Raw genomic sequence first — 13,574 nt, 5'->3', positions numbered from 1 at the left:
AAGAGATAGACGGAGAGGGAAGGAAGGAGAGAGAGACAGAGAAAAAGAGAAACAGACATACAGAGAAACAGACAGAGACAGAGGCATCGAGAGCCAGGGACCGAGAGTCAAAGACAGTGTGTGGGTGGGTGTCGGAGGGAAGGAGATCAGATATGAACATATTTAATTTTTTTTTTTAAAAGACTGTTACTAGTCTCATTTAAAGATCACATCTTACCTCATGCAGGTCTGGTGACTCATCCTTTGGTGATCGCGAGATCGTTCTCTGCGGGGAAGAAAATAACGAAATTCACATTCAGCATTCGGCCTTAAAAGGGAGAATGGAAATGATAGTTTGCCGATGACCGTGTGACGTCAACTCAGCTGTATGCAGAACTTGAGTGTTCCTCCTAAGGAACTAGGTATCTTGTTCCACCTGCCCAGGATGATGATGTTACGATCCAGCATGCGCAAGCGCAAACTTTCCAATTTGGCCTCTCCGAGCAACTTCGTGGCTTGGCAGTAACCGACAAAGCAGAGAAAGATGATGCTGAAATCTGTAGGAGCAAACACAGCCAGAAGGCAGCACTTGGTCTATAGCACCATGCATGTGACAAGCAGATGAGCGGTTTTTGAGTAAAGCTGGTCTCTTCGAGTAAAATGATTCTCACATAATCCAGACATTTTGAACCAAAAATAGGCGTTTGTATGAAGCTGGCTTCTGAAACCATGATTACCGCAAGTAGTACATGCACAGACAATCACCGTCAGAGATAAGCGTCCTTGCCAACCAGGTGGTGCTACGCCCTTGTTTGAAGTTCGTGCCAACCAGGTGGTGCTACGCCCTTGTTTGAAGTTCGTGCCAACCAGGTGGTGATTCGCCCTTGTTTGAAGTTCGTGCCAACCAGGTGGTGAATCGCCCTTGTTTGAAGTGTAGCACTGTTAAAAATCACGTACTGGAAGAGTAACAATGATTCATGACCTCATCGTCACTTCACATGACAGCATAGTTACAACTTATTACACCATAGTAAGATACAAACAAACAAAAGTACATGCCTGATAGTTGGGTCCCCAACATGGACAAAGGAAAGCCCCAGCTCAAATACCCACGGTCATGTAACACTCAGTAGGATTGAATTATACACATCCCTCAGAATTGCAGCAAGCTGTATGATCAACACAAAAACCGTTCTGGCGCGATTAGAGCCCTCTCTCGAATAGTGCCCCTGTCTCCAAGTGTCAGTGAAAATATAAAGCCCTCTCCTGAATAGCCCCCCTCCTCCCCCTCCCTGGGCTTTTAACCAACCGCAGGTACATCTGTGATGGACATTGCAAAAAAATAGTCCCCCCCCTTCCCCTCCCCCAGGGGCACTCATCGTGAGAGTACGGTATGCAGCTCCTGCTTTGAAATCACACACAAAACAATATTTTAAACTCCGATACTCAGCCAGCAATACATGTAAAAAAAGAGAAGAAAACACATGAGAACGAGTTATGCAGCAACTATCCTATTATCGCACGTTTATCATCTTGTTACAGTCCCACATCGTTGCTGCATAACTCGTTCTCATCTGTTTTCTTCTCTTTTCTAAAAGAAAAACAGATGCACCTTTCAGAGCCTCAATGTTGGCAGTGAGCGCATGCTCATCAGCATCATACCAGTCGAGCAAAATGGCAGCCGTGATGCAGCCACTCTCCGTGAGGGAACACACGTCATTCACCTGCTCCACCTTGCCTCCATGGTGAGCCTGCAAGGTGACACTGGTCTTGATGGAACCTTCGGGTACGTGGTCCTGGAAGCTTCTTGCCTGAACACCAACGCAAACATCAATACCCAAAGACATGTGGAAACACACATGATGTACACAGCCCAAGACATGTGGAAACACACATGATGTACACAGCCTAAGACATGTGGAAACACATATGATGTACACAGCCCAAGACATGTGGAAACACACATGATGTACACAGCCCAAGACATGTGGAAACACATATGATGTACACAGCCCAAGACATGTGGAAACACATATGATGTACACAGCCCGAGACATGTGGAAACACATATGATGTATACAGCCCAAGACATGTGGAAACACATATGATGTATACAGCCCAAGACATGTGGAAACACATATGATGTACACAGCCCGAGACATGTGGAAACACATATGATGTACACAGCCCAAGACATGTAAAGTAAAGAAAAGTTCACACGTCCGCGTTACCACCGGCTATACAATTGTATTGAGAACACACAGCCAGCTTAGAGCATGTGCACGGACAAGAGCATGAAACACGCAAAGAAACAACCACATGCGCACATACTTGCAGATGCACACACACGTACACGCACACACACGTACCCCCCCCCCCCCCCCACATACACACGCCTGCCCCCCCCCCCCCCCCACCCACACACGCCCCCCCCCCCCCACCCACACACGCCCCCCCACATACACACGCCCCCCCCCCCCCGCCACCCATACAACGGGCAAGGCACACACTTGTACGTACCATGTTCTGTGATCCGGTCATGTTCAGAACGTGGAAATGGACATTTGGTGTGCTCTGATCGGGGATTTCCCTTGGAGCCTCCGCCATGTTGATTTTTACCCAACCATCTTGGTGCACCTTGTCATCAGTCACATGCCCCGTGCTGCTTTCAGTTTCGAACATTCCTGCATCACGCCGTTCATTGTCGCTAGTTGTTTCGACCATATCGGTTTGAGATATGACGGTTTCAGAATCCTCAGGTGTGTTGTCGTAAGTCGTTTGCACAGTGCCAGTTGGGGTCACAGAGATTTCTGCACCTTGGTGTCCATTGGCGATAGGAACGTCCGCCATGGCGCTACGAGATTGGACATGCTACGTATTCGCCAGCGCAGTATTGGCCACTGATTGGCTCGTGCTACCTTGCAATGCGGCGCTTTCAGTGTCTTCGTGGACATCACCGTCCATATCCTGCACTCTGTCGCTCTGAGACTCGGGATCTCTGGCATTCTGACGTGAGTGGTCGCGTAGAGTAGTCGGATACGGATCATCTTCCTCCCCCACGAGTAAATTGTACTTGAGATGGCTGACCTTACCACACTAAAATACCTTTCGACGCCCCGGGTACAAACTATGAGATATGAGTGTGCTCATGGATAACGGTGTGTTAAATGTGGTATCCAGATAGTAGCGCTTATGCGCAGTTTGCACCTGAAATGTAGCATGCATCCAGCAAACTTTACTGCAGCACGGATGGTGCAAGAAGCTATCCAAGAGTGCGGAATTTCGGCCATTTAAGACTGCTCACCTGCTTGGGTCTCCTTTAGCGCTGTGAAGACGGGCTTGAGTGTGTTACTCTGCCGGCTTATATCATGCGTGATTGCAAGGCGATTCGAGTCGTCCAGGCTCAAGCAGCCGTAGATGGCGGAGTGCTTGCCACGGTTCTCTTCGATCGCTCTGCCGACGTCACTGGCAACACGCTGAATGTCCTGCACGGACCACATGCCATCGAAGCGACGCCATGTCACAGCCACAGTGCACTTGCTTTCCAACTCCTCCAGCACTGCCTGCACTCTGGCCCATGACTGCAGGGAGCAAGACAGTGTACAGAGTGGCAGATAAACAGGGTGAGGGGGCAGTGAGAAAGAATTGACGTATTTTCCCGAGCATAAGCCGCACCTCCACTTTTTGCCACGAAATACGGACATCTAACCTACATGTATTTATCACTGTTAATTTGATCATCGGGGTGTAAGCCGTACCCCTCCTTTTTTGGTTGAGTTCTGAGTGTTCAAAGTGCTGCTTACAATCCGTAAAATACTGTACTTAGAAAAGAGGAGATTCGCAAGCCTGCGTACATGTACCTGGACACGAAGACCGGTGCAATTCTGATGCGGGCTGATGCACCAGCACTTGTACTTCAGAACATTCCTCAAATAAATGCAAGGTGATACTGTCAGTAAGGGAATACTTAATGAAGACAACATGGAGAACTTTACTAAGCTGAGGTGGTTTTATCATCAGTGCCTCATCACTGCATGATCATCATAACATCGTCACTTGAGATGAACTGCTAGGCCAGGCAAAGCACTAGCGTTCTACTTCTAGTGTTGGCTTGCCATGCACAACTAGCCCTGTTTGCATGGTGTTGCTGAACAAAAGCATCATGCACAACTATCCCTGTTTGCATGGTGTTGCTGAACAATAGCATCATGCACAACTAGCCCTGTTTGCATGGTGTTGCTGAACAATAGCATCATTTTACCATTCAGATTTCAATACAAACTAGGACTGATTGTTACTCCATGCATTATGTACAATACATACATGTACGCGGCGACCTCACTCCCACAATGCCTATACACAAAACAATAATCTGCTGATAGTGCATCATTGAATATCTGCACTTTTTGAATGGAGCCTAGATAGCCTGAAAATGTCCGCTGCACCTGTCTGTACAATTTATACATGACGATTGTGCACTGAACAACAAGGAGCAAGGCCATTTTGTTGCAACTCTGTGCTTCATGCTATGCAATCATGTGAGTACTCGCAGCACACACTGGGTGAATACCTGGTACCCCGGCCAGGTGGACATGACTTTGTATGCAGCCAGTATGCACGAAACATTTCTTTCATGATGGTGAACGTTTCCTGATCGGTCAAATGAATGTTCCCGGCCAAAAAAATTCACAGCGTCTACTCAAATTTTTCAGTAGACAAATAGTTCTCCGGTTTCTCCGGTAAGCTATAAGCACTCGGTAATGTCCCTTCAGTAGGATGTAGGGTACTCCGCAGTCCCCACTTACTTCATCGTTTCCTGACTGGCTCCAATAGGAGCAGAAGTAGTTTGCGTGAATGACCAAGACGCTGCGCGCTGGTACGATGCCTCCGCCATCGTCTGCGGCGCCTAAGCGTAAGGGAGGCTGCAGGTAGGCCTCCGCGGAATATGCCGGCATAATTTCGGGAATTATCGGTGTGATTTTTAAAACGGGAATTATTGGCAATTTTTGTGGAATAATCGGTAAAATTTGAGCAATGCCCCCCTTTTTTTCATTTTTTTCCATTTTAACACCCTGATTTGTACCAAAAAGCTTGTGATCCTGAATGAGTTGATCGCCCGGTATTTCAAAAGAGAAAGAAAAAAAAGCTTCCAGCCGAGTTTCACGCGAACCGTGATTTTTTGCCCGTACAAGTGGCAAAAAACCCGTAAGCGGTACGGTATCTGCAAAAAAGGGAAGAAAAAAAGCATTATTGTGAGAATTATTGGTGGAATTACGGGAATTATCGGACGTAATTTTGAGCAATGCTCAAAGGAATTATCGGTAAAAATACGAGCATATTCCGCGGAGGCCTGGCTCATTCCCAACCTGATCGCTGGGCTGCGGACATTCGGCCATTATCTTATGTTGCCTTCTGAAACGAGGGGAAGAGCAGTCTAGCCCAAAGCGGAAGTTGGCAGCATGGGTAAGCAGTGTAGCAAGCGCTCCGGGGACTCGCACACACTATTAGTATTACTGTCTTGTATTGTATTCGAGTGTTGTACATCTACTCCCGAGTCGGAGCGAACTGTGCGCTGTTGTGAGTGTTGACACCGAAACATTTCAAAGCATTTCCGTTCGCGGAAAACGAGCCGGAGCGCAACTGCTCTGTGTCACCACTAGCACTGTCACTGACCAGGGAGTAGTATTTTACTACTCCCTGGTTGTCGCATTCACACTCACACTCACAGCGTCAATTCAGCACTACGTAAGTCTTGTACATTGTATTTGTGGTACAACGACAGCCTGTAGACTCTACAGGGTTTCATTCAGCAGTCCTGTACTATTATGAAGACCGTGACATTGGTGCATGCTATGCGAGTTCCAGGCCAGTGACCGTTCAGTTAGTCGTGAAATCTCGGCGTGCTACAAGTGCTGGATTAGAACTTAGAAGTTGGCACCAAGACCAGAGTAGGACAGGCCATCATCCCCCCGCCCCCACCCCCCCCCCCTCCGCCCCCCCCCCCGCCCCCCCCAATCCAGCGCAGTGCGAATTTACCATGAAACCAGGCAGCGGCTGGGATAGAACAGTACTTTCCACTCCAGTCTTCAAAGAAGCAAAGGCCATTGCCAAGCCCCCACATCGCCACTGCTATTATTTTTTGAAAAAGGAGAAAGTCCGGGGAAAGTGACCAGCAGAAGATCAGGATTTTTAAAAGTCTTCCACAGGAGTGGCCATACAATGTATTACAGTTCTGTGTGTGTACATGTCACGTATATACGTGTCTACAGCATTGGGTACATGTACATGTATAATTTATATACATGTCACGTATATACATGTGCATGTACATGTCACGTACATACATATACTTGTAAGTGGGTACACAAAAATTAGTAAAAGTGGAAATGAGAAGCGGATAGCGGAAAGCGGAAATTGCACGTGAATGCGTTCGGCAAATCCTTAGCAAAACGCAGCAAGCAAAACAGGAAGAACCGAAACAAATTTGAAAGACGAGAAACAGAGGGAAACAGCGGAGAAATGCCATACCAAAAGTGCATAGATTCGAAGTGAAATTGCGCGAAAACGGTCTAAACAATTTTACTAACACGCCATCGTGAACAGAGAAAGGTACAGGTGAGGTGCAGTAAATAAAGTCGAATTACTATCTCACTGTCTGTAGAAAAGAAAAGAAGAAAAAAACCCAAGCGGCAACTGTCATCAATATGAAACAAAAATAGCATACTTGAGATAGGTTCATGCCTTCGTGGCGGTAATTACACATTTCTACAGGGTTTGGGGTAAATTGGTACGAATACACATGCAAAAAGTGCTGAAAAAGGAATCCCATCCAATACCAGCTATTTGGTAAGACTTAAAAAAGACAACTGCAGGAAAGTGGACGGCTCTAATGACGATTCTTGCATGAATTTACATTTCTTTATATGCCGAAGAAGCTCCGGACTTGGACATGCCCTCCACAGCCACCTTGAGAGCAGTGCGGATTTTAAGAGGAATGCTGGAGCCCTCGGCAAGAAAATCCGACATGTCGTCATAGCAGGCACGTAGCCCTGCGAAGTTGAACACGTCGCGTTCGGCGAACATCTCGGCGATCTGGAAGATGAAGATGAGGTCTGCCTTTCGCCACTGGTTCCACTTGTTCTGCTGTGCCAGAAACGTGCGGATGTGTGTGTCGGGGTGAATACCTGAAAGAAATCCAACCAGTAAACGCAGCACACTCTATCATCGTAGCACTGGTGCCAATAGACGTGGCTGAAACAAGTCTATGAATACATTTTGTTTACCGGGTGTTAGCGGCCGTCATGAGTGCCCTTCGGGAACGGACACGATGATTTACTTTTTACTTACTTCGAAGTACATACATGTTCCATTCTTATACTCTTGTTCTATTGTTTTTTGTTGTCGTTTTATTATTCACTATACCTAACTCGAGCAATGGAACTGCGACTAGGACAAACGACAAGGACAAACGTGACAGCTACTGAGTAAGGGTATCTTTCTGTCGCCTGGTTCAATGTCGTTATTCGCATAGTTGAATTTTTTGATACAGCCACTGGTCGTGAGGACTCAAAAGGGCCCCTCACTTATAGACAGCAATGCTCTGACCACTGAGCTACGGTATAATCGTCATCCCAGCAGTGGTTGTGCAGGATAAATGGCATTGCTTAGTGCATGTTGATTCACACCTTAAACGGTCACTTGACACAGCCCTATGAAGGCTGCAGGCGCATGACAAGCGCATTTCAAGATACATAATATGTGTGAGAAGACATTGAACACAAATGTCTTCATTGAAAACGATTGGCCAAAGAACCCAGTACCCCTGACAGCACATCATTGCTAAATCCAGGAGAAGAGTTTTGGCCTATGGTTAAATCCTAGTGTGGGTAGGAATTAAGTTGGTAAATCCGACATGTCCAGTTTCCCTGTTGTACTAAAGAAAAAATCAGGGTGACCACTTAGGCAAACAACCTACTTAACTAAGTCCTCACCTTCACGGCTGTCTGAGGAATGGGGAGCATCCTCCGCCTTGATCTTGGCCTCTGCAATGCGATCTTCGAGCTTCACTTCACAACGGCCCACCATCGTCCACAGGAACTTGAGGGCACGGATCTCCTCTACATAGTTGGCCTTTTGCGGGTAGCGTACACCTTGCAGGGCTGCAAAGTAATGAGAAGGAATACACCCATTTCAAACTGCAACCGACTGTTGGTAGTGAAGCACTGCTTTAACAATAGCCTCAGTCCTGATACAGAAAGTTTGCTTCCGGGCCATTCGTGTACACGTAGAGGCTGGGTCAGCTTTAAACAGACTTTTTTAGAGGCCATTTAAAACCCACAGCAGGTTTCCTGAGCACTAAAAGCACAGTGAGAAAAGAAATGTAAAAGCGATACGGCTAAAAATTAGACTTGCCAGACCACACCTGGACGGACACCTAGCAGAAGCCTGCGTGCCGAGTGCTATACACCTGGGAAAGTCTTTTCTACAGCCCAGGAAAATCAGATCCAATAAAATTCTCGGAAAGCAGTGGCAAGCCTGCTGTGTCCGCATGTTTGGACTGCTCTCAACTGCTAGCTTTGTGTATGAGATGTCAGTTTTCAGGGCTTGTCACATGACTGTAAATGCATGCACAACAACGGAATAAAGGTGGTAAGGAAGGCAAAGATGCCGACACAGCCAATGCCAAAGAACGTTCAGTGGAGCAGGCAAGGGACAGGTCCTTTTCTCATCGATAAACCTGACTGAAAATACCTCAATTCATTCAGCCAGAAAGATGACCATGGCTGTATCTTTAGGTTAGTCAGTGCTACTCAATACCGTGTGAGTGCATCATCCTCTACGGAGTCGTACCTTTGATTGGCGAGTAGGTCTCGTAGTTCTCCAGAACAATGACAAAGTCGTCATTGTCCGGTGCGTTTAAGACCCGCTTGGCGAAACCCTCCAGTTGGGCACGGGGATGCTCCTCATCCAGGTGATCACCTCCTGTGACAATGCAGCCAGTGGTATAGCCTGAAGGTATCAGAAAGACCAGTAGAGTATGCCATATTTAGGTCAGGGAGGACACAGACCAGGTGCACAGCTCGTACATCTGTAGTGTAGTGACCTTATCCCAGAACCACATCTATGGTATGGTGACCTTGTCCCAGAACCACATTTTTCCCTTGAGCGGGTTTATTGTTATTAGGCAATTGTCTGTTATAGTCACCACTATAAATAAATCTAATCCAATCCAACATCTATGGTGAGGTGACCTTGTCCCAGAACCACATCTGACTTTGTTCCAGAACCACATCTGTGGTGACCATGACCATGCACCATTGGCTACCTCATGGCCGCCATTTTGTCTATGTAATAGCGTTAATGGCTGCAACCTATCTCCAATGATGCTTGATCAGCAGCCTGGACAGATTTATATCTAATAATGATATCACTGGCTTTCCTACTACATGTATTTGTTATGCGGCTAGCCTTGTACTAGCTCTATACCAGTGTTGTGTCAAGCGTAAACAAAGCAATCTTATAGACTGGCCTAACTTAACTGGCGAGTTTCAACCCAGTTAGCTCTGCCTCAAAGACAAGGCAAAGTAGCTTGCACAAACCTTTTCTGTGTAGGTACGGCCATATTTCTGCGTAGCGGTCACTGAGCATCCGCCTCTTTTCACTATCGATCAGCATGTTGAACGGAAGAACAAACACAACGGCCAGGCATTTCTTGAAGAGGTCATGGAAAGCGCGTAGAGTAGTCGGATACGGATCATCTTCCTCTTCCACTCCGTGTTTGTCTGGGTCGAGTTTCTCCCCGGCAAGCACATTGCCGTTGAGGACGCTGATCAGTGTGTTCATTATTGTGCTGGTGTTTGCATACTCCATGGGTGGGCAGTCAAAGGCGCGTATGTAGTTGAGGTCGGTGAGGTGCTCGGTGAAGTACTGCGTTGGCACGCCTGCACGAGCGTCAGTTGGACCCTCAACATCGCGCAGGGCACGCTCAATCAGATGAATCACGGACGTGACTCCCGCACCGCTTGGTCCCGTGAAGAGGATCTTGAGCGGCTCAATGGAGCTTTCGCCATAGCTGCGAATGAGATGTCGCATGGACTTGGGCCCGTACCTCTGGAGTTGAATCCGGAGGGCTTTCAGCTCATCCTTCAATTTAACATTGGCTTGCCGTTGCGCTTGCAACTCCTCACGCCGTGTGGCCTTCATTTTGGCAATCTCGCCAGGGGTCAAGTCCTTGGGCTCCACCCGGATCTCTTTAGCAGTGTATTCAGTACACGGCGCTGTGGTAGTCCGAGGGCGGATTGTGGCTGCAGGTTCAAACAAATAAAAGAAACAGGGAGCAGTAAGTTTTCATAGTGTTCATCCACCGATCTTACTACTTCCCAGTAGCATGTTGGATGCAGTAGTACAAGTAGGACAAGCATGTTTTTTCTAGACTTAAAAATCCGGACCTGGTGTATGTGTGTAAATTAAACAATAATAATATTACTATGTGTTAGTACACAGCTGCCTGTGTGACAGGTAATGCTGGATCGAATACACTGTATGGTTGTAGGCACTCCTCATTTACGTCATGCTCCACTTCGTTGCCTTTTTAAGTTGCTCAACTTGTTCCCTCTTCACAAAGCAAACTTTGTTGATGGCTCTAGAATGAAGAAGCCAATATGAGCTCGTTATGAGAAGACGTTCAAATTGTACGTCTTTGCCAACGTCCAGCGTGTTTTGTTTGTAGTGCATTGACGGAGGACCCAGAATGGGTATCTAGTATAAGCTTGATGCAGTCAATCTCCTGAAATCCGAAAAAGCCTTTTGTAGGGGCAATCGCAGAACAGGATACACTGGCCTGGCACAAAAACTAACGGGAATGCAAAAAGAAAAATTTCATAGTAAAGTAAAAGGACCAAGGAACTACAAGTAACGTTATAATTTATTTTGGCCATGGCTGGCTATAATCACCCTCACCCCCTCCTTGATTGGCCTTGGCCATGAGAACGCCACCAGTTACCAAACAATCAGCTCATGCGATAACATTGCACGACCCTGAACGTCGTTCGTACCTTCGTTCAGTGTCATGCAGTGTTATCGCAAGAGCTGATTGTTTAGTAACTGGTGGCGTTAGTGGACATTATATCGTAACTTGTAGTTCTTAGTTCCTTTTTCTTTTCTATAAATTTATCCTTGGCTCCCCATCAGTTAAAATTTTCAGTTAAAGAAAATAAAAAAAGGAAACTTGACCTCGTGAAAATCGACCTAGGGAAAATATATTGACAACACTTCACAAGTAAGCCCACAATCTTCAGGCCTAGGGACCATTTGATTTTGATTGCATTGTTTTAACCCCATGAATGATGACAGCTCGAGAATAGCTACACTATTCTCATTCAGACGGGAGGGTCGGTATTCGCAAGGTTTGACTGTAGGTGGAGATGCGATAGAGTGCTAGCGACAGGGACAATGATAGAGAGATGGATGGATAGGTGTGAAAAATGAATGAAGTCAGCTGATGTGCAGTGGAAGACTTACGCATATGGCGTCTGATCTCCTGCTCTTCATATTGCCTCATGCGTTCATCCTGAAGGAAGATAGGCACCATCAGAATGAAGAGAAAGAACTTAAAATACGCCACTGGCCCCAAACTCAGGAGAAGAACAGAAGCCAGCAGGATATCATAAAAGCCTCGCATTACTCACTGCTGAGAATGAGAATTTCAAACATTCTTCCCACCTACTGTGTAAGTACAAATTTTCGTTTGGAATCAACTTTCGCTATATTCGTTAGGGGGCATGAAATAACTAAAGTTTGTACCAGACTAAAGTTTTTTCCAGAACGTTCGGGGTGACAGACCTCGACCGAAAGCAAAATTTAGTACGTAACAAGCCTGCTGGTGGAGTGATCTAACGAAAGATTTCGTGAACGAAAAATTGTACTTCTACAGTGCTTCAGAAGTAGTCCTTCATTCCTGTTGACGCTCTGTGCGGTATGGGCCCCATTGGAGATTGAGAGAAGCGACTTTGCTCAACGCATGGCATTGAGGCGCAATGTAGATACATGTATGCTGACAAGAAGCAGTTTTGCTCGGTCTCACACAGACTCGTACGTTTAGTAACTGTACAAAGAACACCCACCGAACCCATGTCCACACCAGTACGCCGTGTGTGTACTTCGAGTATTCAACTCCATACGGTGCAGCTTGAAGACAAGCCTTCGCTGCCCATACAGCAAGAACAAAACACTAGGATGACTCTAGAAACCGATCAAGACGTGATTCACGCCTAGGGATTAGTCCGTGAGTCGACACCTACGAAATCTTGACACTAATAATTTTTGATAACAGTCTTTTCAATTGACACCCTTGTCAATCAGGAAGTGATTTTTTTGATGACAGCTTTAATTTTGATTTAGAGCCCATCGAACGAGACTGTGCTAAATCGGTGCAGTTGGTAAAGTTTTCCAATGGTTCTCACCACGTACATGTACTAGTACTATAAATTCGCGCCAGTACCATGGAAATCTAGGGGTGTTCTTATCTCACCCTAAGTTTCAGCGCCAACGAAGATCGCTTTCCTGGAGCTCACTGTCCGAAAGTAGCTAGCAGGGCAAGGCGAATACACACGTTACACCCGCACTTCAACCACTAGTGTAGTATACTCTAACTCTAAGCCAGTAAACGGAGTGGAGTCGCAGTAAGGACGGAAGGCCATACCGGTATCCGTGGAAGAACGCACTCACCGCCATGGTCGCTGCGTCGAAAATTGATCCTGTTCTCCTGTAATGTCGTGTATGCGCCGTCGGTCCAGATCAACCTCCAGTCGGTTCACTTCGCCTTTCCCGGCACAGTCATTCAGACACCGGAACACCCGATACACACGAACACCCGATTGCAGTCAGGTCTCACGAACAAGGAGAAGATTCAAGAAGACAACCGGCGGTCGACCGATAAAATTGAGAAGCGATCCAAATAATTGTGGCGAAGTTTCTATTGTTCGCCTTTGTTTTCAATAGGCAGTTCGCTCAAAGGGAGCGGAAAATGAGCGCGCCCCAAGTCGCATGCGCTAAACGTATTGATTCAACAGTCAGTGTACAGCATGCGTGTTGCCTCCAGGAAATACGTTCAGGAAGTCAAATACTTGTGTCGAAACAATTCTTATCTGCGCATGTATGATACTTGATAGGTTCATTCCATGCCCTGCATGCAGTTCGGGAAGAGCAGCATATGTACTCACGCTAGATCAGTGGTCCAGTATCAACGGCAGCGGCCATTGTTGTACTACGCTTCTCAATGAAATACGGAGGCGAGAGTCATTTATTTTTATTTCTATTCTTAATTTTTACTAGTCATACACACCCGGCACTGTCCCTAGACCTGCGAACACTGGGAACACTGCGAACACTGGGATGGGAAATGTTGCAGTAAGATAACTGGACTCATGCGATTTAAAAATTTAATTTCATTGAAGATGGTTTGGAGGGGAAGCTACATCAGTACAATCATGTAAGTGAACATGGATCGTGCCAAACCTAACGCCTCGATGGTATTCGTACAGTAGTCAGTACGTAGACTCTACGTCGAGGTGCGTTGCAATTAATTTTCTTTATCT

The 13,574-nt window shown here is 46.5% G+C and overlaps 2 protein-coding genes across 3 annotated transcripts in view; both read right to left on the bottom strand.

The window, feature by feature from the left end:
* LOC135813011 (uncharacterized) overlaps window positions 1-4,934 on the bottom strand; it is a 23,020-nt gene extending 18,086 nt beyond the window's left edge. Inside the window, exons 1-2 of the mRNA XM_065326229.1 lie at window positions 4,785-4,934; window positions 3,284-3,560 (exon numbers count right to left, since the gene is read on the bottom strand). Coding sequence (XP_065182301.1) covers window positions 3,284-3,560; window positions 4,785-4,934 — 427 coding nt within the window. The remainder of the gene's footprint in view (window positions 1-3,283; window positions 3,561-4,784) is intronic.
* A 1,085-nt stretch (window positions 4,935-6,019) lies between these two features.
* On the bottom strand, window positions 6,020-12,958 carry LOC135812014 (uncharacterized). Of its 2 annotated transcripts, none has more exons than XM_065325313.1 (6): window positions 12,706-12,958; window positions 11,500-11,548; window positions 9,579-10,283; window positions 8,830-8,988; window positions 7,971-8,138; window positions 6,020-7,163 (listed from the first exon to the last, which is right to left on the bottom strand). In XM_065325313.1, exons 1-6 carry the CDS (start codon window positions 12,709-12,711, stop codon window positions 6,889-6,891), a joined length of 1,362 nt encoding a protein of 453 aa, XP_065181385.1. In that variant the 5' UTR covers window positions 12,712-12,958; the 3' UTR covers window positions 6,020-6,888. The 2 variants fall into 2 exon arrangements, with proteins under 2 accessions (XP_065181385.1, XP_065181386.1); XM_065325314.1 differs by lacking the exon at window positions 12,706-12,958 and adding an exon at window positions 11,667-11,788.
* Between the last annotated feature and the right edge of the window lie 616 nt (window positions 12,959-13,574).

This window comes from Sycon ciliatum, chromosome 3, assembly GCF_964019385.1.
Source record: "Sycon ciliatum chromosome 3, ocSycCili1.1, whole genome shotgun sequence".
Classification (NCBI taxonomy): domain Eukaryota; kingdom Metazoa; phylum Porifera; class Calcarea; order Leucosolenida; family Sycettidae; genus Sycon; species Sycon ciliatum.
This window is presented reverse-complemented; position numbering and strand designations above follow the sequence as displayed.

Coding starts and splice junctions, on each gene's coding strand:
- LOC135812014 (XM_065325313.1), bottom strand. Junction 8,139..8,829: donor GACCTACTCGCCAATCAAAG/GTACGACTCCGT, acceptor ATTACTTTGCAG/CCCTGCAAGGTGTACGCTAC. Junction 7,164..7,970: donor TTCCTCAGACAGCCGTGAAG/GTGAGGACTTAG, acceptor GATTTCTTTCAG/GTATTCACCCCGACACACAC.